General features: G+C 39.6%; 1 protein-coding gene across 3 annotated transcripts; it reads left to right on the forward strand.

The window, feature by feature from the left end:
• On the forward strand, positions 1–27,655 carry LOC147860973 (putative cyclic nucleotide-gated ion channel 20, chloroplastic). Of its 3 annotated transcripts, none has more exons than XM_087323466.1 (12): positions 1–1,024; positions 2,432–2,623; positions 9,730–9,828; positions 10,002–10,136; positions 23,459–23,710; positions 24,635–24,913; positions 25,000–25,145; positions 25,682–25,759; positions 25,891–26,023; positions 26,251–26,491; positions 26,824–26,995; positions 27,152–27,655. In XM_087323466.1, exons 1-12 carry the CDS (start codon positions 533–535, stop codon positions 27,270–27,272), a joined length of 2,340 nt encoding a protein of 779 aa, XP_087179592.1. In that variant the 5' UTR covers positions 1–532; the 3' UTR covers positions 27,273–27,655. The 3 variants fall into 3 exon arrangements, with proteins under 3 accessions (XP_087179592.1, XP_087179593.1, XP_087179594.1); XM_087323468.1 differs by lacking the exon at positions 1–1,024 and adding an exon at positions 9,435–9,462 and having other exon boundaries at positions 2,491–2,623; XM_087323467.1 differs by lacking the exon at positions 23,459–23,710.

Here is a 27,655-nt window from a genome sequence, read left to right on the forward strand (position 1 = left end):
GGAATGAAGAAAGGAACAATTCCTATACACCTCCCACAGAGGAATGTTTTTCCCATACACAGAGCTCATATAACCAGAAACAGAGGAGAAACAGAGGAGCAGATTGTTTGTATGGTTTCTGAGAATCCCATACACGGAGCTCATATAAGCAGAAACAGAGGAGAAACAGGGGACCAGATTGTTTGTATGGTCTCTGAGAATCCCATACACAGAGCTCATATAAGCAGAAACAGAGGAGAAACAGGGGAGCAGATTGTTTGTGTGCTCTCTGAGAATCTCATGTGATACAATCCTCGGAACAAACTTTACCACTCTCAAGGTGAGTTTTCCATAGAGAGAAATTTATTCCCATACACGGAGGAGAAACACAGGGGAGAGGTCTGTCTCTCCTTTCTTTGCTCTCCAGCTCCCATGTGATACAACCCTTGGAACAAACTTTACACGGCTCTCAGATGAATTTTCCATAGCGATGAATTATACTTAAAAACAGAGGAGAAACAGGGGAGAGTTCTGTCTCTTCTTCGCTCTCCAGATGCTATCTATGGATTTGGATGAATCTGATGAGATACCCATGCTATTAACAAGCTCTCAAACAGCTGATCACACCTTCGTCGAGCTTTCCAATTTTCTCTCGCCTAGACCAAAACAAGCTAATTCAAGTCACCATACCTACTTCAGTGCTCCTCTGCAACCCAGTTCCAACAAAAACAGATATGCAAGTAGACCCGTTCAAGGAAACAGAACAAACAAACCTACTGAAGAGAAAGATAGTACAATTAAGCGTCACAAGAGGTTCTTTAGTGGTCCTGTTGGTGTACAGAATGAAGCTGCTACAATAACCCCCCTGGAAGTGAAAGGAACTGTCCGGAAACGCCCCCATAGTGTTGCTCCACATGAACATCTCTTACGATCAGGTCCTTTAGGGAAGTGTGACGATCCATTTTGTACCACTTGCCCATTGTATCCTCTAAAAGAAGAGCTGGACACGAGGTCTCCGCCCTATCATAAACTCGTTGATGGACAGGTTCTTACTTTACTTGATTATGAATTGTGATGAACTAAAGTAGTTCTTACCATCATTTCATAAAATTTGGCTTGATTGTTTCGAATGTCCAAGAAATAGGGTTATGTCAAGTATTTCCATTAGCTTGTTGGACTTTCATTTGAACAGAAAATAGGGTTAGTTTTTGCAAGAATATTTGTAATCATATCCTGATGCATCCAATTAGGCCAGAGGTAACCCCATTAACCGAGTGGTTGGACCATTTTTCCAGCAATAACGCGAATGCTATAATTGGTACATATATTTTATGAACATGCACGTAAATGTAAATTAATAGAATAAATTAGGCCAGTGATAGGGCCACTGCCTTGGTGGATAGCTATTTGGTTGTCTATAAATCCAGTTGCTATGGTTGGAACATAGACCTACACTTAATTGTCATGAGCATACAGAGAATCATACATTAAATGTGTCAATTATGCCAGTGATAGGTCCATTTTTTCGGTGACCCAACTTTCTTACAATTACTGCTCAAAACTTGACTTAATTATCACGAGTCTACATGGATGGCCATTTAGACTTATCTTAATATTTTATTAGCGGAGTCACCTACATTAGAGTTAGGCTCATTAACCTGATGGATGGCCATTGGTCACAATTGTTGGTTATGGTTTGGACATAGTCCTAGGGTTAGATGATATGAGCATAGATATAGTCATACATTGATGGGGCAAAATTAGGGCTGAGATAGTCTCATTAGCGTAGTGGATGTTAGTCTTGGTGTTATGATTTGAGCATACGCTAGGAATGATTATTATGAGCACACACACATAAGCATATGTTAATGGATCAATTGGGCCTGAGATATGGTCTGCCACTGTCGATGTGCTCTTGCTTAAACAAAGGCTGAGAATCAATCGAAAGCCATTGATACATTAATGGACTCCATTAGGCGAGAGCTTGACCTATTTTTGATCTTTCGATTTTGAAATGCTGCCCCTTGTTTTATACCTCACATTTAATAGATTCTATTTTTGTATAAAAGTCTGTTGCATCGTACAAACATTTAGCTTGGATATTGTCCAAACTATCATTGAATTAGTATAGCTTGGTGATTACAGTGACTGCTTATGTAATTCGTCTAGTATGCACTTCGTTCTCTATTATGTGACTCCATTTGAAATCCTTCGGATGAATTATCTCATTCTCCAACAAACACATCATGATAAAGTATCAAGTGTATTTACATTCAATTTGGTATCACACTGCTGAGTCCTGACTAATCCAAGTTCGATTATGCAACTTTTAAGCATGTATTTAGGATGATTATTCTCAGTTTCAACAAACATGCATATGATAAAAGATATCTGAAGATACCTAATATGGACATGCATGTCTTTTATAACCTTCTTTCCTTCTTGTATTCAGGCCAATGGTAAGGCTAATAATAGGATAAAGCAGTTCTTCAAATTGGCACATGCTTGGGGATTAGCTTTCGTACCAGGAATAATGCATCCTCATACAAAGAAACTGCAAAAATGGAACAAATTCTTTTTAATCTCTTGCTTGCTGGCAGCATTTGTGGATCCCTTGTTTTTCTTTATCCTCTCGGTTGATAAGGTAATCTACAAATCTATCTGTTTTGAGCCTCAATGCTTGGTTGATATTAACTGTCAACAATATCGAGATATGCTGGAGCTCTAAGCAATCACCAAATGTAATGGAACATACTTGGAAGTAGACCATCTATGGCTTTTTACGCGTGTCTTCTAAATAAAGGGGTAGAAAAAAAATCTTATAGACTATGGTATATGTATGTACTTCTTAGATACACATAATAAACAATTGAGAAAGTTCGAATTTATTTTGCCTTAGATCTTGCACCAAGCTATATGAATGATATCTTCAACCTTTGAAAACCACTTGAACTATTGTTTATGCTTTTGCGTTTTATTAGAATTACCTCCAGACAATAAAATATTGTTTTTGTAGAAAGTGATATGTAACTCCATGTTTTTAGGATCAATACAAACTCTTAGTGTAATAGAACATTATGGAAGGTCGTGGAACTTTATGCAATGTTATGAGAGGTAGTTAAAGGTTCTAATAAGTCATTAGATAAGTAATGAACTTATATAAAAGAAGTCATGGGAGGGGATTATCAACAGATCAATACTAGTTATTGAATACATCTCCTATGTGTAAACGCTTCCCTAGTAGTTGGACAGAACATAGCATTGTATCAATATTCAAGAGCGGAGATCCCATGATACCTAGAAATTATAGGGGCTATCTCGATTGGCCATTACGTGGCTAAACTATGGCCACTTGATCTTTGAGTTTGAATTGAGTGTATGGGAAGGAAGAAAGAATGAACCAACGACAGGAAGAAAGAAAGATATATTAACCTCTTTTAAGAGGCCAAAATGGCCTATAAGACCAAACAAGAGATTACATCAGAAGTGTTGTGTCATCTTTGAGAACAACAAATCAAAATAAAATCAATATTACTAAGTAAATAAGATAAAAAGAGACTAAAGAATTTGGTTTTTGGCACATGTAAGATTCTCAAGGTAGATATGTTATAACTTTTGTTTTCGAAAGATCTCTAGCATAGGTCGATCCAGAATGGAGAGGTCACCAAAGCGAGGGAAGCACCTGCGATGGCAGGAGATAATGGCCTTTATAAGACCAACAAGAGACTACATCTTAAAACGTTATCTCATCTTTGAGAACAGCAAACTAAAATAGGCATAACTAACTAAAAAAATTAAATAGAAATATAATTAAGAGTGTGATTAAAGAATCTTGACATCCATACATTTAAGATTCTCAAGTCAGATATATTGTATGTTTTGTCTTCGAATGATCTCTAACATAGATCGATCCAGAATGGAGAGGTTTTCAAAGTGAGGGAAGCACTTGCAATGGTGGAAGATAATGGCCTTTATTGATGATGGTGGTGAAATCATGGTCCACGAGGCCGAGGCCTACATGCATGACGAATTGCTATTGCCAGATCTATTGTAACCCCTTTAAAAATGTACTGGTTGAGGTTCCATTTGTGTTGCCCTTGATTGACTTGTGGCATGAGTAGGAATGATGGGGCTAAAGAAAGCTATGATTGTTTTTTGTTGATGAGCTTGTGTGGCCGTGTTTTTGTCTCTCAACAACTTCTCCGTGTGTCTCTTGATTTCTAGCAAGAAATTCCCCAAATACTGTTGGTCCTAATATTTTATTACCTTGCCTAGTGGGCCGAAACATTGCTTAAAGAGGCAAAGGTATGTCCCATTTATTTCATTAAAAACAGAACAATGACAAACATAGCGTTCTTCATATTCCACTCCTTGATGACACAATTGGCAAATTCTTGCTTCTAGAGGTATTTGTGCATATTTTTTTACCTCAACCTCTAACTGATGTGAAGAAGTGCCGAACTGCCCTATCCAATGTGCAGCTGTAAGATACATGTATGTCCATATAAGAGGGCCTGATGAAGAATCCATCCTCCAATGTGTGTAAAACGTGTCTTATAGTGGGCCATTATCCTTCCACGAGATATCGTGGGGCTTATCTATGTTATTTTTGTTTTCAAACTTGATAATATCAGTTTGGATCATTCTATTCTTTTCCACTTTTTTCATGTTTATAGAAACAATTCAAGCTATATTGGAGTGGGGGTAGTGCATTTATGTTTATGCCATGTGACTCGAACCATCGAACCATTGTTGGGTTTCAGGATACCAACATGAATATCTCCATGTTCAGCAAGTTGTTTTGAGGACGTAAATGCCAACCTTGAGCTTCGTTTGGGATCTCCCAAAGCCGTTGGATATTGGTCATTGATTGGGATAATGCCTCGATGATTAATGGGGCAGCCCCAATCTCTACTCGGATTATATCATGTGGGCAATCATTGAGACTAAAGGTCTCTTTAAACCTAAGTGGCCAAAATGGTCTCATCTGCAGGCATCATCGTTGTCATTTACAGTTGTTGTCTGGCTTCATTGACATCTGTTAGCTCAGTTGCTTGGCTTTGTGGACAGTCTGGAAGTTAATCTTAATAGTTAGGATTTGCCTGATGATTTGTCTTAGTTAAGCTTTGTAGACAGACTTGGGAGTAACTTTGTAGGTAGGCTTGGTTGACTTCTTTGGTAGCCTTGGTTCGAATGCCGCAAGGCTCCATTCAGAGACCTCCCATCGCTCATGAATAGAGGTCTCCGTCAGTTTTCCCGCCTGTAGCTATGCCTCTGCCATAAATTCACCACATGGTCACTGGAAACAGTCAACACTCTTAGAATCAGGAAAAAATTGCCCACTTGAACACGCCAAAATGATTACATTAAATAGAGCCAAATGATTTTAGAGGCGTGAGTAAAATAATTAAAATGTTGGAAGAAAGTAAAAACAAAGGAGGAACATGTGGTCATGAAAAGGTGGGCAGATGGAATGAAAGAATTCAATGGGATCAAAAGCTGAGGGGCATGTATGTCTCTATGATCCATTGTGGCCTTCAATCACTTCGCATTGAGCCAAATGATTTTAGAGGCGTGATTAAAATGTTGGAAGAAAGTAAAGACAAAGGAGGAACATGTGGTCATGAAAAGGTGGACAGATGGAATGAAAGAATTCAATGGGATCAAAAGCTGAGGGGCATGTATGTCTCTATGATCCATTGTGGCCTTCAATCACTTCGCATTGAGCCAAATGATTTTAGAGGCGTGATTAAAATGTTGGAAGAAAGTAAAGACAAAGGAGGAACATGTGGTCATGAAAAGGTGGACAGATGGAATGAAAGAATTCAATGGGATCAAAAGCTGAGGGGCATGTATGTCTCTATGATCCATTGTGGCCTTCAATCACTTTGCATCGAACGATGATCTCTGTTAGCATGGAAATTTATCTTCCTTTCCAAGGTAAATCTCTCTACCTAAAACCCTAAGTTCAAGAAGAAGAAGAACAAGGAATGAAGACTTTGCTTGACCGATACATACTGACCTCAGTAATACCCATGAAGACCAAAATTTTCATATAGAACATTGAGACCATTGGTTGTTGACCTTCGATTTGGCAAAGAGTGCAATATCTACTGGACATCTCCTAAATCAGCTGCTAAGAGAAATCCATTCAACTGCTTATATATGGTCCTTGGGACTTCAGCCCATATAGGGCTTTCTGCAGCCTCAAGGCCTTTCAGAATCGGGTAGCTGAAAACTTGGTGGTTGCTTCATTCAGCAAAGTGAATCTACATCCATCCGGTATGCTACATAATTCCTGCGGTAGACATTGCCAAGATGCTGCACCGTTCCAAGCCATTTAGTTAAGAACGAATGCAGAATTTGGTTAATTGAAAGAGATGTGGATTGAATTCGAGAGAAGGCATTTATGCAAAAAGTAGATTGGATAGCCACAACAATATTACTTATTACACATGAGAATAGGTTTTTTATTGTTATTTTCTCCCCTTCACCTAATAATCAGGGGCCTTTATATAGGGTTTCCCATGTAGTCAAGGTGAAGCATGCGCCACCACTCAGAGCACATGCTTTAACCTTCTCATGCACTAAGGTCTAAACATTCACCACCACTTCGCACACATGCTTTAGCTTGCACTTATGTGCTCATAATTATTTTATTTTTATCTAATTTCCCACACAAAAACTACATGTAATTCTATCTTATTTGTATTTATATTGCCTCATAGATTGGAGGTATAAGGTTCGAATCTTGTCTTCAAAAATCACGTGCACAATGTTCTGATTAATCGTAAAAATCAGGTGTTCATGCTCTTGTTTGAAATGAGAACCTTTCCTTGGTCTTGATGTGGTTCATATTGTGTACCAAGGGCAACATGATACTGGGTCCTCGGGCTGATTGACATCTCTAGATCCCAGCTCTTGTGTCTGTTCCACCTTTCGCTGGTTTGTTGGATATATTCGTTTCTATTGTCTCAGATTGTTAGGAATATGTCCCTCCAGTGGGAGGAGCCGATTGTTTGGGCCAAGAAGTGCTGACAGTCGAAGACTAGTAGGAGCAAACTGCTTGGGCTGAGTACCGATAGTTGAAGAGTCGACTGCGAGAAAGTCGACTGGGTGAGTCGACAGAAAGGAGATCTAGGTCGAAGATGCGACCAACTAGTCGGGCCAACCAGATGGTCGATGACCAGGCCGACTAGTCGAACCGGCTGGACAATCAACACTAGGACCGACTGATGGCCACTCATTATTATAGATAATAATAGTAGTGTTGTGTAGTAGTGGCTACATTTGTAAATAGCCCATACAAGGTATAAATATAAATACACCTAGGGCAAGTAGTGTCTCGTGTGTGATCCTTTGTTGTAGAAAGAAAGAAAGAAAGAAAGAAAGATATATTAACGTCTTTTAAGAGGCCAAAATGGCCTATAAGACCAAATAAGAGATTACATCTTAAGTGTTGTCTCGTCTTTGAGAACAAATCAAAATAAAATAAATATTACACAGTAAATATAAAAGTAAATAACATGAAAAGAAAAGAAATGAGGGAATCTGGTTTTTGGCACATGTGAGATCCTCAAGTTAGGTATATTGTAGCTTTTGGCTTCAAAAGATCTCTAGCATAGGTCGATCCAGAATGGAAATGTCTCCGAAGCGAGGGAAGCACCTACGATGGCGGGAGATAATGGCTTTTATCTGTCGATGACAAGGGTGTCGAGGTCGTGGTCCATGGGACCGAGGCCTACGTGCACGGCAAATTGCCATTGCCCGATCAATTGCCTTGCATAGTGGGCCAAAGCCTTGTTTAAAGAGGCAATGGTATCTCCCTTTGATTTCATAAAAGACACTACAATGACAAACATAGTGTTCTTCAGATTCCACTCCTTGATGGCACAATTGGCAAATTCTCTCTTCTAGAGGTAGTCGTGTATATCTGCCTACCTCAATCTGTAGCTGATGTGATGAAGTTCGCAGCTGCCCTATCACACTACGCAGCGCATAGGATAGATGTATGTCCATATAAGGTGGCCTGATGACAAATCCATCCTCCGATGTATGTAAGAAGTGTGTCTTATAGTGTGCCATCTTTATACCAAGTGGTATTTTGGGGCTGATCCATGTTATCTTGTTTTCCAAGTTAATAATATCAGTTTGGATCACTCTATTTTTTTCCACTTTGGTCATATTTAGATGGGGACAGTCCAAGCTATATTGGAATGGGGGTAGGGCATTTATACTCATGCCATGTGACTCGAACCATTGTTGCATTTCAGCATACCAACAATGAGTGTCTCCATTTTCAGCCAGTTGTTTTGATGACATAAGTGCCAACCTTGGGTACCTTCGTTTAGGGAGCTCCCAAAGACATTGGATAAATGTCACTGATCAGAATAACGCCTCGGTTATTATAGGTGCTGCTCCCATCTCTGCCCGGATTATATCGTGGGGCACCGATGCTTTGCTCCTTATCATGTGAGAAAGAAAGAAAGAACGACAGAGAAGAGTGAGAACGAGAAGAGAGACTGCGAGAGCGGCGCCGTAGCTGTGGCTGATACACTCAGATTAGAGAGTGTTGTACTCTAATCCCGTCCTTGTATATCCACTATATATATAATGAAGCTCCGTTCTCCGTGGTTTTCTCCCGCTTTAGGGTTTCCACGTAAAATCAGTGCACATTGTCTTCTGCGTTTCCTGAACTGTGTATTTCAGCGCATTCCTTTATTGTGGATTGACGATTCATTTCTCAACACAGATATCCTATCTGTGGTATGTGGCCATTCATCGAAATCCACTTCCGGGCTGAATACTATCTTCCTTCCTGTCAGATCATAGTCCGTAGGGCTTAGACGTTGACTTGCATCCAATGAAGATGCATCTGTTGCTCAGCTTCTAGTTTTGTCCCAAAATTGCACACGCACCCAACATGTACTACCAACCACATATAGATATGTTGCCAACAGTGTCTTCCCTGAATAAGCTTCCAATGGAGTCACCCACTCCATGGCCATCGTGAAAATTTGATCGAGTATGTAGGTCATAGTGTTAATAGCTTCCATCAGAAAGATGCCTTATTTTATTTGTTTATATGAGTTCTTCTACTTCGTTAGATAGATTCATAGATTCAAGTCTTAGCTTATAATATAGAATTGTGTTTTTATAGTGACCCTTCTAGCATGATCTTACATTGTCGTCAGATATATATTGATTGACTCTTCTTTGAACCCTTGATGTTGTAGAACTAGCAGTATTTGAGTGCCAATTATTGTCTGCTTGTAAAACTAACCTACATGAAGATATATCTTTAGCAACTTTAATCTCACTGGAGGCCTGAATTTTGTGAGCATCATAGATATATGACGTCAGTATACCTTGATGCATGCAGGTTGACATTCATGTTCACAGAAGTTGTGGATAATGTTAAAATATATGACGTCAGTATATCTTGATGCATGCAGGTTGACATTCATGTTCATATACAAACCTGTAAGTTTTAAATCTATGGTCTTTCGTTCATATGTACAAACCTGTTGAACATGACCTTTGAGGCATTTGTTTTCCCTATATACAAGCAACTTCAGCAATATTTGCTTACTATGAAACAAATGGTCGGTGATGCAGCATGCCTGCTAACATCATATGATTGTATATAAGCCTTTGGCAGCATTGTACTACATTTCTTTTTCTGTGTTAAAGTTAGTGAAAGTCTATATATATCATTAAAAAGAATGGAGCAATTTTCTGTTTTGGCAGGATAATCATTGTATATATTTTGATGTAAAATTTGCAAAAGTAATAACAGCATTGCGGAGTGCAGCAGATCTTGTTTATATTATCCACATGCTTTTGCAGGTAATAAATGAATTTGGTATGCTTTACAGGTATTTTCTTCTGGTTTTGTATCTTAACAGGAATGGTTTTAGTTTCCCTCCCAGGCCCCACCTTACCTTGTGTTTGCAGCTTATTTGAAAGAAAACATTATAATTTTACTATAATAATTCTTTGTAACCATTACTATTTCTCAGTTTCGATTGGCATATTTTGGGCCATCATCTGGAATCGGTTCCGGGCCTCTCATTGATGAACCAAAGCAGATAGTGGCACACTATCTTTTGGGATGGTTTTCCCTTGACTTGGTTGTGGTATTGCCTCTACCTCAGGTATGCCTCTGGAACATAATTTGTCTCACAGGCATATGTACTTTTTGACTGTTTAGTGTTACCGAATTGTTAAAACTGAGATATATTAGCCAGCTACTGCACTACACAATACCATGTCTATTTATCGTTGAATCAATTAAAGTGTAAGAAAGGATATAACAACATCGATGTAGAAGTAAATAGGATGACTTATCTACATTGGACATTGGCAGCTACTTTGTTGGAGAGTTTCAAGTCTAGGGTCTTGAGAGAAGTTGTTGAAAGATAACAATACAACCACAACAGCTCATTAACAAAGGACCACACCTTTCTTTACCTCCACCACTCCTCATTCTACAAGTCAATCAAGGACTACAAAGTAGGATCTTGACCACAACACTTAACAGGGGTTATAATAGATCAGTCAATAACAAGTTATTGTGTATTAAGGCCACGCCCATTTGAACTTTGATACCATCACCCTTGACATTGATAGATAAGAGCCATTACTATCTGACACAAAGGTGTGTCCCTTGCTTCAGAAAGAAGAAAGATATATTAATGTCTTTTAAGAGGCCAAAATTGCGTATAAGACCAAACAATAAATTGCATCTTAAGTGTTGTCTCGTCTTTGAGAACAACAAATCAAAATAGAATAAGTAGTACTCAGTAAATATAAAAGTAAATAAGATAAAAACAGATGAGGAAATCTGGTTTTCAGCACATGTGAGATTCTCAAGTTAGACATATTGTAACTTTTGTCTTCAAAAGATCTCTAGCATATGTCGATCCAGAATGGAGAGGTCTCCGAAGCAAGGGAAACAACTGCAGTGGAGGGAGATAATGTCCTTTATTTGTCAATCTTGGATTGTCTCATGTTAGAGATCTTTTGAATGCAGAAGTTTCCATCCATCTAAATCGGGAATGCTAAGTGCTCAGCTATACTAGTTTAGTTATATTTAATTTGGTTTGTGTTTTTCAAAGACGAGACAACACTTAAGATGTAATCTCTTGTTTGGTCTTATAGGCCATTTTGGCCTCTTAAAAGACGTTAATATATCTTTCTTTCTTTCTTTCAAAGACAAAACAACATTTTGAGATGTAATCTCTCCTTTGGACTCAATTCCATTTTGTTCCTCTTAAAAGACTTAATACATATTTTCTTCTCTTTTCCTATATCTACTCTTCCTTCATCCATGAAGGACATTCATTGCTCTCAAATCTTGTGCCTATTACATTTCATTCAGAACATTAATGGTAGACTTCGATAATCAGTTTAAAGGTTGATACTAAACCACCTACTCCCTGTCATATATTGCTGAAAAATTGTGTCAGGAATAAGATTTTATTTCAGCTTCACATGCAAATACCTTTTTCTGGTTCAATGACTATGTTATGATTGGGTATAATGAAGTGAAGAAGAGGTGACACTATCATCTAATCAGAACAATCTAATTAGAAGAAAGAAAGAAAGAAAGAAAGAAAGAAAGAAAGAAAGGGGTGCTGAGGTCGTGGTCCATGGGGCCAGGGCCTACGTGCGCGACAAATTGCTATTGTCTGATCTATTGTAACTCCTTTGTTATGTACTGGTCGGGAGCCCATTTGTGTATCCCTTGATTGACTGCAACATTAGTAGGAGTGATGGGGCTAAAGAAAGTTGTTATTGTTCTTTGTGGATGAGCTTGTGTGGTGGTATTATTACCCTTCAACAACTTTTCCCTATGTCTATTGAGTTCTAGCAAGAAAAGTCCTAGGCACTGTTGGTCCTCATATTCCATTACCTTGTTTAGTGGGCCAAAGCCTTGTTTAAAGAGGCAATGGTACCTCCCTCTGATTTCGTCAAAGACACTACAGTGACGAACATAGTGCTTCTTCTTGGCCCTTTTCTATCTCAGTTTGAAAGCTTTCCATGTATGTGCTGATGACAAGCTTCCCCTGTAGTTTGAGAAAATACATTAGGTTCGTTGGGGTAAAGGCCCTAAATGACCCCCTTATAGTGTGTACATGTATATAGGCCTATTTATAAAGGCCAAAAGTCACTCATCACTTTTTTGTTACTTTTGGGCCAAGTTCAGTGTGAACTTGGCAAACCCTAAATGGGCCATATAAAACATAAGTTAAAAACTTTTGGATCTCTCTTAAAAGGTGAGCTCCTCCAACTATTGCTCTCTCACTCTCTCTCTCTCTCTATCTTTTCTACCATAGCTCCACTATTGCATCTAAAGGGCCTATACTAGGGTGAATCCTGAGTATTCCTTAGCCCTATTGACATCAGTCCTAACCCTTACAACTGGTATCAGAGCAGATTTAGGGTTTCTGAACTTCTGCACAGTTGCTGTACAGCAAAGAACAGGTGTTCAGACCTCTTTATTGTGAGCTATGGCGTCATCCTCCTCAAAAGCGAAGAATCTTTTTGAGATTCGACGATTTGAGGGAACAGGTTTCGACTTGTGGAAGGAAAGAATGCAAGGAATTCTTTTTTTGAAGGATTGTGAGAGTGCGTTGGAGGCAGAAAAACCAGAGAACATGTCAGAAGATGCATAGCAGATTTTAAACAAAAAGGCTATCATATATATCAAGATGGCTGTTTCTGATGAGATCTTGATAGATCTCAAAGGGTTGGAATCTGCTTCTAAAATATGGGCAAAGCTGAAGGCCACATATGAAAGCAGTACACCTGTTAATCAAGTACACCTAATGCGAAAGCTCGTTGGCATGCAATTGGATGAGTCCAAGAGTGCAGCTGAACACTTGTCCTTGTTTACAGGTACCTTATCACAGCTGCAAGACTCAGGAATGACTCCTTTTGATGATAAGCTCAAAGCCATTTTCTTGTTAATGACACTACTTGACTCATGGGAGACATTGGTAGTCTCATTATCTAATAGCCCCAACTTGACCTTTGATGGTATTAGGGGCTCCATACTCAATGAAGAGATCAGGAGAAAAGCACGTGGAGAAGGTGGCAACTCAGCCAACATGGTTAGAGGTAGGACAGATAAAAGAAGTAACTATGCACATAGGAACAAAAGTAAAAGCCATGAAAGGGGAAGTAGCAGCAAAGTTAAAAGCAATGACGTAACATGCTATCGGTGTGGCAGGAAAGGCCACAAGAAACCTGATTGCCGCTATTACAAAGCTGAACTTGAAAGAAAAAGGAATTCTGAAGATAAGAGAAAGGACAAGACTAATGCACATGACAGCCAAAAGGACGAAGAGAAGGCCAATTTGGCCTCTAATGTAGTCATAGAGGAGCTGTTAGATGTTGAGGACATTTTATGTGCTAGTTTTTCAGCAGATGATACTTATGCATATGATGCCTCTCCAAATATTCCTTCAGAGGACATGTGCATCACTAAGAATGATCTTATTGATGCTTTGCTGACTGTCAATGATGCATTAGCCCAAACATGGATAGTTGACTCTGGTGCTTCATTTCATGTGACTCCTATCAAGGAGTGTTTTTTTACTTTTACTGTAGGCAGCCATGGCCATGTATACCTTGGAAACAATCATGCATGTTCCATTGAGGGTATTGGCACTGTGCGTTTTTCTACAAATGGCACTAATGAGCTGGTTTTGCATAAAGTGTGTTATGTACCAGGGATCAAGAAGAGCTTGCTTTCTGTGGGGCAAATGGATATGCATGGTTATAGCATTCTCTTTGAGAGAGGATCATGGAAAATGACAAAAGGTTCAAGGCTGATTGTGAAAGTTCACTCCCATATGGAGTTGTGGCATAAGAGACTTGGCCATATGAGCCAAAAGGGTCTCACTAGGCTTTGTAATCTAAAGAAGCTTGATGCTAAAGGCACGCAGCTTAATTTTTGTAATGAATGCCAATATGGAAAGCAAGTGAAGCTTTCCTTTTACTCTGGCGTGTCTCGTAAGTCTTGTGTACTTGATCTTGTTTATTCTGATGTGTGTAGCATGCCCACCAAATCTATGGGGGGTGCAATGTATTTTATCTCATTTGTTGATGATTTCTCTAGAAAAATTTGGGTTCAATTGCTTAAATCTAAGGATGAAGCCTTAGCTGCATTTAAGCGTTTTTATGCATTTGTGACCACTCAAACAGGCAGAAAACTGAAATGTTTGCGTACGGACAATGGTGGTGAATATACAAGTGCTGAATTCAAGAAATTTTGTGAAATTTTGGGTATTAAGAGGGAGCTTATTGTTCCATATAACCCCTCTTCTAATGGTGTGAGAAAGTGAGATGCATGCTGTCCACTGCTAATCTCCCTCATGTCTTTTGGGGAGAGGCACTGAAAACTGCAGTACATGTATGCAATAGATCCCCTCACACGCTTTAAAGGGTGACATCCCTGAAGAGGTTTGGTCTGGCAAACCCGCTTCATATGATCACTTACATGTCTTTGGCTGCGAGGCTTTTGTACATATAAGGCCTGAGCTGAGAAACAAACTTGATGCCAAGTCCATTAAGGGCTTCTTCATGGGATATGGTGAAGAAGGCGAAATGGGTATAGGATTTGGATACCCCAGCTCAAGAAGGTTATACGCAGCCGAAATGTTGTTTTCAATGAGGCAAGGCTGCTTCAAAACAATTGTGCCTCAAAAGATGACTATAAAAGGGTTAGATTTCAGCATGACCAGCCACCTGTTAGACCTAGTTTTGACCATCAGGATCCACCACAAAGGACTGAAAATATTGATCATCCAGTGGTTTTGGAGCCAGAAGATGTTGGACAGCAAGATGAGGATCCTGAAAGGAATATGCAGCCAAATAATAATGCTGAAAATGGTGCTGAAAATAATGGACAGCAGCCCAACAATGATGATTTGGACCTGCCACCTGATGTTGATCCATTTCCTGACAATATGGATCATTGGGTGAGACGTTCTACTCGTATAAGACGAAATGTGAGTAGATTTGACCCCTCGTTGCACTACATAATGTTGACCGATGAGGGAGAACCTCTTACATATAAAGAGGCAAAGGCATGTGAGCACAACAATAAGTGGGAGCTTGCTATGCAAGAAGAGATTAAGGCTTTGCATTCAAATAATACTTGGGACTTGGTTGAACTGCCCAAAGGAAGGAAAGCTATTCCTAACAAATGGGTATATAAAATCAAGACCGTTGATGACAAACCCAAGTATAAAGCAAGGCTGGTTGCAAAAGGATATGCTCAAACTAAGGGCATAGATTTTCAGGAAGTGTTTTCTCCTGTGGTAAAAATGACCAGTTTGTGAGTGCTATTTGCTATAGTGGCTGCACTTGATCTGGAATTAGACCAAATGGATGTACATACAGCTTTTCTGCATGGTGACATTGACGAAGAGCTTTACATGAAACAGCCTGAGGGCTTTTTTATTCCTGGAAAGGAACATTTGGTATGTAAGCTCAATAGAAGCTTGTATGGGTTGAAACAAGATTCTAGACAATGGTACAAAAAGTTTGACGCTTTTATGCTCAAACATGAGTACAAAAGAAGCCATGCTGATCACTGTTTGTATACTAAAAGAGATGAAAGTGGCGACCCAATCATTCTTGTACTATATGTAGATGATATGCTCATTGCTGCCAAGAAAAGGAGCATTGTCGATGTCCTTAAAAAGCAGCTGAAATCTGCATTTTCAATGAAAGACCTTGGGGAAGCTGAACATGTACTTGGAGTAAGAATTAGTAGACAAAGGGAGCAGCACACACTGTATTTATCTCAAGAAAAATACATTGACAAGGTGCTGGACAGATTTTGTATGGCTGACGCAAAGCCTCTAGGAGTGCCTTTACAGCCATATGATAAAGTCTCTAAGGAAGATTGTCCTAAGACACAAGAAGCAATCAATGACATGCAAGGTGTACCTTATGCTTCAGCTTGTGGTTCACTTATGTATGCTATGGTTGCTACTAGACCTGATATTGCCTATGCAGTGGGAGTTGTAAGCCGATTCATGGCTAATCCGGGCAAGGCACATTGGAATGCAGTAAAGTCCATTATGAGGTACTTAAAAGGGACTAAAAATAAATGCCTCTGTTATGGAAAAGGCCCATTAGAGCTGAAGGGTTTCTGTGACGCTGACATGGCAGGTGATGTGGATACACGGAAATCCACAAGTGGCTATGTATTCACACTTGCAGGTGGTGCTATATCATGGTGTAGTAGGCTGCAAAAGGTTGTTGCTTTGTCCACTACTGAGGCAGAATATATCTCAGCCACCGAGGCTTCCAAGGAAGCAATATGGTTAGCACGTCTATGCAGTGAGTTTGGTTTGCCTGAAAAGGCACCCATTCTTGGTTGTGATAGCCAAAGTGCCATCTGTTTGGCAAAGAATGCTATGTTTCATGCACGCACAAAACATATTGATGTGCGATATCACTTCATTCGAGAAGTGCTTGAGGATGGCCTTATCACATTGATAAAGGTCCACACATCACAGAACCCTGCGGATGTACTGACCAAGTGCTTACCCAAAGCACAACATCAGATATGTATACAAATGGTGGGAGTCATGTAGCTTAAAGGCGTCATTTATGCCTTTAAGTGGGAGGTTGTTGGGGTAAAGGCCCTAAATGACCCCCTTATAGTGTGTACATGTATATAGGCCTATTTATAAAGGCCAAAAGTCACTCATCACTTTTTTGTTACTTTTGGGCCATATAAATGGGCCATATAAAACATAAGTTAAAAACTTTTGGATCTCACTTAAAAGGTGAGCTCCTCCAACTATTGCTCTCTCTCTATCTTTTCTACCATAGCTCCACTATTGCATCTAAAGGGCCTATACTAGGGTGAATCCTGAGTATTCCTTAGCCCTATTGACATCAGTCCTAACCCTTACAAGGTTATGGTGCCAAATGTTTGCAATTCATCATGGCCGTCAAAGTATTGTATTCAGAAAGTATGCGACATACTTAATTGCTTAACACAATTATAGTCAATGATACAATGACAATGCATACTGATAAGAATCTCTTTATATTATTCTCTCAACATGATTCCAAACTGCATGAATTGTACATGCATATATAGTTTCTAGAGGGTGTCCAATAGATATCAGGAATAGTTACACCTGGACATATCTTGTAATTGTTTGGATCAGCAAACACTAACTACTATTTAATATATGTTATATTTACTTGTTTATCTATTTATCAGACACTGTATGCGTGAAAGCATGGGAATGGGTGTTGGGAACTGAGACCGTCAGTGCGGAAACATAAACAGCACCTTGCTATGAAGATCACCGAGTTATCATGTGTAAGCAAGATGCAACAGAGAATCTGAGAGAGAGAGACAGAGAGGCATGCAATGTAACATTATTATTCAGAGAATGGTTACAATGCAATGGAGGTGGCAGCTCTCTAACAAAATAACAACCACCTTATGAGCTAGGTTACAAAGCCCTTTATATACTAACTGGGCTAGGGCAATGACGCTTTGACATATTTACAAAGATGTCCTAAACCTAGACTGTCCAAAGAAACAGTGTGAATACAGCCATTAGAGACCCGTATTCGACACTCCCCCGTAATGGGTGTATACACCAAAAAACCTATAAAAGAATAAATAAGAGTTACAGATTATACCAAAATTGTTAAACATATCAGTTTTGTTCGAATCGGCAAAACCCGAAAAGTAGAAGGTCGAGTCGGTAGGGGTTGGAAGAACTAAAGCCGAGCTTCAAACTATTGATTTCGATTGTCTGAGAACGTCTTGAATGTCCGACTCAATCGGACTGATTTTTCTCTACGCCCATCTAGTGTCGAAGGGATCGGAATCAATCCGCCAAAAGACACTTGGTCATCCCATCTGTGACATTATCGATTGTAGATATCTTCTCGAGGCCGATTTTCCCTGAAATGACGCAGTTCCGAACAAAGTGATATTGAACATCGATATGCTTGGAGGTGTTGTGATGAACCGGATTTTTCGATACAGCAACAACACCTTGATTGTCACTGTAGACAACTGGAGTTGAGTCGAAGTTGACTTGTCGAAATGTGTGTGCTAGGCGACCAAGCCATAAGGCCTCTTTCGCCGCGTCAGACGCGGCTACGTATTTTGCCTCGGTCGTTGATGTGGCAATGCACTCCTGAAGTTGACGACTCCGATGGCATGAGCAATGTCAGGCCGTGTCGCGACCATCGCGTACATCAAGGAGCCGATTGCTGGTGCATATGGTACCGACTTCATATCTTCCCCCTCATGACCGGATGTTGGGCAGTCTCGTTGAGATAGTCGAAGGTTAATGACGAGTGGGGTCAAAGTGGATTTGTCCGACTACATGTTAAAGTGTTCTAGGACACGTCCGATATAGTCAGATTGGGACAGAAACAATTGTCGTCGATTCCGATTTCGACTTATCTTCATCCCAAGAATGTGTCTTGCCAGACCGAGGTCTTTCATGGCAAACTTCAATTGCAGTTGCCGAACAAGTTTGACGAGATCACCGGTATGACGACCGGAGAGTAGCATGTCGTCCACATAGATGATAAGGAAGATGGGAGACCCATCTCGGGCTGTTTTGGTGAAAGGCAGTGGTCCTCATCGCTTTTAGAGAAACACACTGATTGGATGAAGTCGTCGAACTTCTTGTACCACTGTCTCGGTGCGTGCTTTAGGCCGTATAGACTCTTCCTGAGTCGGGAGACTAGATATTCCTGGCCGGTTTCTACAAAGCCTTTCGGCTGCTCCATATAAAGTTCCTCCTCTAAATCTCCATGGAGGAAGGCCGTTTTTACATCTAGCTGGGTCAGCTCCAAGTTCTCGATTGCCACTACGCTGAGTAGAAATCTCAGGGTCGTCATTTTCACCACTGGTGAAAAGATCTTGTCGAAATCGACGCCATATTCCTGTCGAAACCCTTTCGCAAATAATCTAGCCTTGAATTTTGGGATGGCCGAATCGGAAGTCTCTTTTAATTTGTAGACCCACTTGCATGGAAGAGCACGTCGATTCTTCGGTAATTCGACCAAGTTCCAAGTTTTGTTTGCCCGAATGGAGTTCATTTCCGACTCCATCGCCAGATGCCATGTGGTCGAATTGGCTGATGCCGATGCTTCTTCGTATGATGTCGGTTCTCTAGTGTTCGTAAAGAAGATTCCTAGAGAGTACCTTTTGGGGGGTTGGGACAGTCGCTCGGATCTTCGAGGTATGACAGGACTGGTTGCATTGGATATCGGAGTTGGATGGTCGAAAGCCGAATCGTTTGGCTATGCCACGTCGATCGGTGCCGAGTCGGTGCTAGAGGATTCGGCTACCCGTGAAGCTGACCTCGTATTATGGACCGGGCCTTCGTGAAGGGCTGGTGCATCTGAAAAGGTTACCCTTCGGACTTCAATAGCCCTTTCGGCCGTCTTGTGCATAGCCGACTCATTGAACACTACGTCCGAACTTCGGACGATCTGTCTGTGCTCAGGGTCCTAGACTGGTATCCGAATTCGTCATCTGGTCCATAGCCAAGGAAAATACATTTCCTGGACCTTGGTTCTAATTTTCGGCGATCGTCTTTGGGGATGTATCCGGTTCTAGATAAATGCGTTATGCCGGCCTTGCTGAGGTGTCTGAGTCATCCATGCCATAGTGAAGACATTGGAATATCAACCAGGAACAAGTCACCCTCTCTGAATGTGACGTAGAATGGGTACAAAGAATGTACTTTCGGTCCTCGAGCAAGCCGGAGGTTCCCCCTGTGGAGTGTCCACCCCTTGATGAGAAGCCGACACGCATTCTGTCTTCGTCCAATTGTCCGACTGAGATCAAAGGTATGTAGAGCTCAGGTACATGTCAGACATTGTGTAGTACTAAAGTAGAACTACCTGGGAGGTTGAGTTCTACAGTGCCGATTCCGATAATGGCGCGGTGTTGTGAATTTCTGACTCGTACTGAGTCGGAGTGTCGGGCCGAATATTGCCGAAACTAGGATTTGTGAGGGGTCACATGATAGGACGCACCCGAATCCAAGAGCCATGTGCTCGATTCCTCAGTTGTAAGCAGAACTTCTGATTCAACTAGGTTTTCAATGGATAGTATGTTCGAGTTGGTCGACCGTACTTTGGCTGAAGAGCCGACGTAATTGACCTCCTCATGCCGGCCACTCTTTTGATCTGCTCGTTGAGGCTTATCATTCTTCGCTTTGAGTGCAGGGCAATCGGCTTTGATGTGCCTGGGTTTCTTGCAGTAGTTGCAGATTCGGTTGTCTCGGGACTTGCTCCGACTTCGCCGATTGTTTGGTGGTCGGGAGGAACTTCTTCCTCAACTGTTTGATTGGTCGGTTGAACCTTGTACTACATAAGCTTCATTTGTTGAGTCTTTTGCAAACGATTTCCTCCGAGCTGCTTCAATAAGTATTGCGCTCGTAACTTCGGAGTACTTCACAGCGGCAGTAGAAATGTTGCACATTGTTGTGACGAAAGTTTCCCATGAAGGGGGAAGACTACTCATGAGCAACATTGCTCTTGTTCATCCTCAATTGTCTGGGAGCTTAAGCTTTTGTACTCATTCAGGTGTGCCTGGACCAAGTCAGATTCTTTCATCCGCAAGTTGTAGAGGCGCCGAATCAAATATATCTTTGTGGCAGCAGCCTCCTTCTCATAAGTGTCTGACAATGTCTTCCATAGCTGAAAGGCTGTCAAACACGACTGCACTGTGAAGTACTTTGACTCCGATAGGTGCATCTGAATGGTGGCTTGGACAATTCTATCGAGTTTCGTCCACTTATTCGGCTTGACTCCTTCTGGAGGGTTTTCATTTTCGATTGGATCTATCTGACCCTTGACTATTAGATAGTCTTGCATTTGCTCCTTCCAGAAGTTGAAGTTCGATCCGTCGAACTTCCTTAGACTCATCTTTGATGAGCCAGATGTTGATGCCATCTGTGTCGGCTTGTTAGACTCTGTTCGGAGTTGACTACAAATGGTGGTGGGATGCGGCTGACTGGCTCACCCGATATAGTTCTACTCGGGTTCGAACATGAGTCAAATCGATTTCGACTTAGCCGATTCTGTCCGAAGTGGTTACAGTTGATTGACTTAGGCGAATTAGACACGAATGCGCCGATTATCCGGTCGGATTTCGAATGTCGATTTCAAGAAAATACCAATAACAGATTATATGCCAGTTATCCAGACTAATCCTGCTTCGAATGACTATAACGATAAGAGGGACAGAATCGATTGGTCCTCCCGAATGTTGTCTAGTCGAATGAAGCACGGATAGGGGTTGTTCCTAGGAAAGGATCTACTTTGAGTGATTACGACAAGCAATTAGATTGTGTCTAACCTGGTAAAGCACGATCTCGAAGGCCGATTTGATGGAGATTCCACTCCTAGCGGCTCCAATGACAGAGGCAAGGTACAACCGACTGACTTACCTTAAGAGTGATCTGGCAAAGTAGAGTGCGAATCTTCAGTTTTCTTTCTCTTCTCTAGATGAGATCTTGAACTCAGGTTTCTTTACGGGAGACGAAGCAAGAATGCTGTTGAAGACTAATGACGGTGTGAGAAAAGCTGTTAATAGCAGTAGCGGAAGAGTTAGAACAAAATAGACACAATCAAGCTGTGAGAAGGCTGTTAGACAGCAGTAGAAAAATGGTTGCAAAGAGTAGAGACACAGCCAAATAATAGAGCTTGTTTTTAAGTAGCAACCAAAAGTAAAAAATTCTTTACAAAAGAGGCTGGTATAGCCTATTTATACAAAATTGGGGAAAGTGGGTGAAATGTTTGTTTGGTAGTAAAGTGGCTCTTGTACTACCAAACAGGTACAAAAAACTAGGAATAAAAGGGAATATCTTGGAAAAAGTAGAAGAGAAAAAAAGGCATTTAAAGCATTACAAATTCTAAAGAGAGAAGGCATTAAAGGAGTTGCAGATTCTAGAGAGGGAAGAATCTGGGAAGGGAGAGAATATAGTACAAAGATAATAAAGATGAAAGAGAGTGCAGGGCTGAAGCTGCCACCCTCCAACAGACGGCAGGCAGCGAGTTGAAGAACCTGGCTTTGATACCAGATGTTGGGAACTGAGACCACCAGTGCGGAAACATAAACAACACCTTGCTATGAAGATCACCGAGTTAGCATGTGTAAGCAAGATGCAATAGAGAATCTGAGAGAGAGAGAAAGAAAGAAAGATATATTAACGTCTTTTAACAGGTCAAAATGGCCTATAAGACCAAATAAGAGATTACATTGTAAGTGTTGTTTCGTCTTTGAGAACAAATCAAAATAAAATAAATATTACACAGTAAATATAAAAGTAAATAACATGAAAAGAAAAGAAATGAGGTAATCTGGTTTTTGGCACATGTGAGATCCTCAAGTTAGGTATATTGTAGTTTTTGGCTTCGAAAGATCTCTAGCATAGGTCGATCCAGAATGGAAATGTCTCCGAAGCGAGGGAAGCACCTACAATGGTGAGAGAGACAGAGAGGCACACAATATAATAGTATTATTCAGAGAATGGTTACAATGCAATGGAAGCGGCAGCTCTCTAACAAAATAACAACAACCTTAACAAAGCCCGTTATATACTAACTGGGCTAGGGCAACTGCCTTTTGACATATTTACAAAGATGTCCTAAACCTAGACTATCCAAAGAGACAGTGTGAATACGGCCATTAGAGACCCGTATTCGACAATGGGAACCTTAATATGATTAATATGTAGCTAACAAAAGGATTGCTAATTAGTTGTTTTTTTAGCTGATGTATTCAAGAGTATGTCATTTAATAATAAACATTGGAAATTGTGAGATGTCTAAAAATTTTGTAGTCTTGATGCTACTGTTCTCACTATTCGATTTGATAAACGACATAAAACATATAGCATTTTGCGTAGCTAATCAGTAGTATGAAGGACACTAATTTTTATTTCCATTCCCATGCTTCCACCTGTACTACTTAATCCTCCAAGCTGACCAAAAGTTGTCAAACGGGCATACCAAAGTTTGAGCCAAGAGGATTAGGTAATACACTATCTGAAATAGATAAACATGGAAATATAAGATAAAGTAAATAGTGGTTAGTGTCTTCCGACCTGAATGATCATTAGATATGAACAGATGCGACTATTTCTGATGCTGGTTGGAATACCTGTTTTGAGAGCTAAGTAAGCATTTACAAACCATGAAGTTTGTAATCTGATTTGTAAAATAATATAAATGCATTCTTACAGATATCCATTGTACACAATTGTTCCAAGTATATAAGTTAAAGTTGTATCAGTTCATATCTACTGATCATTCAGATCAGCAGGCACTAACCCCTATTTACGTTATCTATATTTCCATGCTTATCTATTTTTACCAATGGTGCATTTATGTTTTTACTAAGATGCTTTATTTGTTATCCCTATAAAAAAGAACATAATGGAACATGCAGATAATTATGTGGGTAATTATTCCCAAGGCTTTTGGAATGACATATGCTGCAACTTTCACCAAGAATCTTCTTCGAGTCATTATCCTTATTCAGTATATACCGAGGATGTCACGTTTTACTCCATTGCTAGCTGGAAATTCACCAACTGGATTCATCTTTGAAACTGCCCAGGCAAACTTTTTCATCAACTTATTTCTCTTTCTATTAGTGGCTCATGTTGTTGGGTCGTGCTGGTACCTTTTTGGTTTACAGGTATTGAGAAATTGTATGATTTGCTGGATTTACGGTAAATTGCTACTTAGGAAGTATAATTTTGGCTACACATATAGCTATCATAATATTTTTCATGGATTTTTCCATCTTGGAGCAGCCCCGATGTTGGAGATTTTTTAATGGAAAAAGTTTCAGTATATCTAAGTTTAGAGTCTTAAGTTCTTTAATATCTAGATTCTTTAGTACCCTATGCTAAGTCTATGGTTTTGGTTTGTTATTCTCAAAGATGAAAAAACATTGTAAAATGTAATCTCTTGTTTGATCTTATTGGCCATTTTGGCATTTTAAAAGACGTTAACATAGCTTTCTTTTTGTAACCTTTGTTGGAAATTGTATTATATATTTCTTTTCCATTCGCTTATGATAGCATGATTGAGATTTTTTCGTTCAGAATTGTATTTTCTCAGATACCCAAATATGTGTACGTGATGTGTAATACCAAGTTTCATTAAAGACTCTTATTTTCACATATGGTATCCATACTTGCAACATCGCACTTGCAAAGACTGATATCTCACAAAATTCTCCAGAGGATATACAATGTAGGTATAAAGTATATATCCTGAAGGGTCAGGTTGGTAGGTGTAAGTGATGATGTGTATGCATTTCGTGAGGATATGAAGCTACTATGTTAATTAAGTGGCAGAAGGTACTGTATTTTTTCTTTTAGTTGTGGCAGTATGCAGAGCTCCATTTTATTGTGAATGAAACTTCACAAAGGTGTGGCATTATCCTTCAGCCATAAAGTTTCATTCGCCATCCATCAAACACTGAAAGTTAAAAATCCTTCAATTTTCCTGTATAGAAAAAACCATTGAATGCAATGTTATTTGTTTCTGAAACATAAAACAACTATTTCTTCATCATGTTTGGATAATTTTTTTGTTTGGTGCATTTTTGCAGAGGGTAAATCAGTGTTTACACAATGCATGCCTGAATTCAACTGCCGCAGTCTGTGACCTTAAGTTCCTTGATTGTGGTGAAGGGAACAATGTCAATATGCGAATGAACAAAATAAATGAGAAATTGTGGGGTGAATGGAGAGTGAATGCAAATGCAACGCAATGCTTTTATCAGAATTCGGATGTATTCGTTTTTGGAATCTACAGTACCGCAGTAAATGTAACTGTTTCAACAAACTATGCACAAAAATATGTTTATTCTCTTTTCTGGGGTTTTCAGGCAAGTTAAAATGTTATTCGTGATGGTTGTGCCCTCTCTAGGAAGAAAAGCAGCATTTTTCATCTAAAATTCTGAATGTGCTGTAGCAAATCAGCACTCTAGCTGCAAACCAAGTGCCAAGCATGTTTGTTGGGGAGATTCTTTTTGTGCTTGGAATAGTAGTTTTGGGTCTACTGTTGACAGTTTTGCTGATTGGGAACATGCAAAACTTTCTCCTCGCTCTAAGCCGAAGGTATGTGATTATTAGTGCATTGCCAAAGATACATTCACTGTGTTATTTCTCCTTGTGCAAAAACACAGGATGGCGTGTGCTTTATTGAGTGTATGAGTATAATGAGGGGAGTGCTTGGGATGGGGCAAAGGCTGACATTAGTAGGACATTGAAGTATTATTGTACGTGCTCCTTCAATAGAAGCCATTCATGTTATCGCAAAGCTACTCAATATTGTCTTTTTCATCCATCAATTCATGTTAACCTGGGTTTATAATTGTTACAGTAGAAGCATAAAATTATGATCTGAACCCACCTTAAAAAGAAAATCCTCATGTTAAATAATCACATGGAAACCTCTAAAACAGATGAAAACATGCTCTACATATGGGATAGAAACATGTTTGTCTAACTTAGAAGACAAACACGATCATTTAAATTTTTTCCTTTTTTGCTCATTTTTACTGAATGAATGTGTTTATCTTTGTTATTGAATTCAGTTTTTGAGCATGGACTCTGTATATCATACTTGTCCTTGGGCTTTTTGAAAATTTCAGGGGGGTGGAAATGCAGTTAAGAAGACATGATGTAGAAACATGGATGTCAAGGAGAGGATTACCGATAGAGTTTCGCAGGTAGTGAATAATTATATGCTTCGGAAAGTATTTTTCTATGTCTCGTTTCTTTAAGATTGGGGGTGAGGATGAAAAAATAAATTTCTTGTGTACTTGTTTTTTTGAACACTTTCCTTTTAATTCTTTTCTAGGAAGGTTCTGGAAGCAGAAAGATTTAGGTGGGCAGCCAATCGAGGTGTAAATGAAGAGGAACTTCTGAAGAGCTTACCAGAAGATATTGAAAAGGAAATCCGCAAGTCTCTCTGTTTGGACCTCATAAAGAAGGTTAGTTTGTTTTCTTATTTATTTGTAAACTGCATTCTGAATTCCATCATTGTCAATGTTATGATGCATTAACTCATGTGTTTCATTTTTTAGGTCTTGTTTTTTAAAATTACCATAGAATGGCTTTCTGTAGATTAAATTTGGAGTTTCATGATGTTTTCAGTTACTGAAACCATAATCATTGTAGCATGACACAAGTTCTATTTTTTTCCATTACTTACTCACAGGTTCGGCTCTTCACTTTCATGGAGCAGCAAGTTCTAGATGCTATTTGTGAACGTCTTCGGCAGAATCTCTATATTCAAGGCAGTATAATATTGACGAAGAATAGTCCCATTGAGAAAATGCACGTCTTTATCAAAGGGGATGTGGAAGTTGAGGAGAATGGAGTTTTCCAAAAATTGCTACACGGATTTTGTGGAGAGGAGCTACTTATTTGGTGCCTCGAGAATGAATCTAGAAAATTAAGTATATAAGCTTATCCTTACTCATGCAACATTATGCTTCCTTTTGTTTTAGTGAATTAATTGAACATTGGTATCTGCATTTTGTAATCAAACTTACCAGAAATGATCTACGAGGCCATGGCCCATCACTTTCTTTATGTTGGAAGATATATCAGCGCAATTGAGTTCCAGTAATAACATAGTAGAAAACAATGTGTTGGAATCCAACCACAAAATTTGTGGGAGTTTCCGAAATTTAAATAAGTCTCCATAACAAGATTAGTTGTAGTAATCCAAGTCTTTCTTGGATGATCTCATGTTAGGTATTGATTGTCCAATCATATGTGGTGCCAGGAGGTGGACTGGAGCGGCAATGGCCTATACTGGGACGACATGCCGTGTCAAGCACAACTGTGAGATGTGCGGGAAATGTGGAAGCATTCTCTCTGACCGCAAAAGATTTGCATGAAGTTATACACTTGTACAACCAGATTCTTCTGAAGAATAAGGTCCAAGGAGCCATAAGGTGCACACCAAATCCCATGTCTGTCTTATGTGTGTTATCAAACGATACAATATCTTTTGCGCTCCCCTTGCCAGTAAATGGCTATTATATTTGCTTCTTATGCTATGTGAAAATGAACTGATTTTCTTTGTTACTTGTGTGTTTCTTGTGCTCAAGGTATGAATCCTCATATTTGAGGACACGAGCGGCCACACGCATACAAGTTGCTTGGCGCAAAAGAAAACAGTCCCAACAAAATAGTTTTTCATATGGATGGAGGCCACGTCGTTTGTCTTAATGTGAAAGGGAATGCCTTCATTTCATGTTGGATATGCAGAGAGGAAACTTTTGCAAGCCGGCAACAAGAGAGAAAGCAACACTTCCCCAACAACATAATTTCTCATATGCACAAGGATACCTTTATGGTAAATTTCTCATAATTTCCTCCCTTAATGGTAAAGACATGTATTCTAGAAACCGGTAAAACTTGATGTCCTGACCTCTAGCAAGCTTAAACAACTATTCTAACCTCTTTGAGGATTGTTGTAAAAGTAAACACATTATACATACATAGACATGATTGCATTGTGTTGTGCTCCAATGTATTATTATGTTAGATTTTGTACCATGTAACACATTCTTGACATTGTATATACATAGGTCATTCTTCTTTTTTCTTCA

Source organism: Azolla caroliniana, unplaced genomic scaffold (assembly GCF_043228905.1).
Source record: "Azolla caroliniana isolate FFs.n. ecotype wild unplaced genomic scaffold, voAzoCaro1.0.p SCAF_8, whole genome shotgun sequence".
NCBI lineage: Eukaryota > Viridiplantae > Streptophyta > Polypodiopsida > Salviniales > Salviniaceae > Azolla > Azolla caroliniana.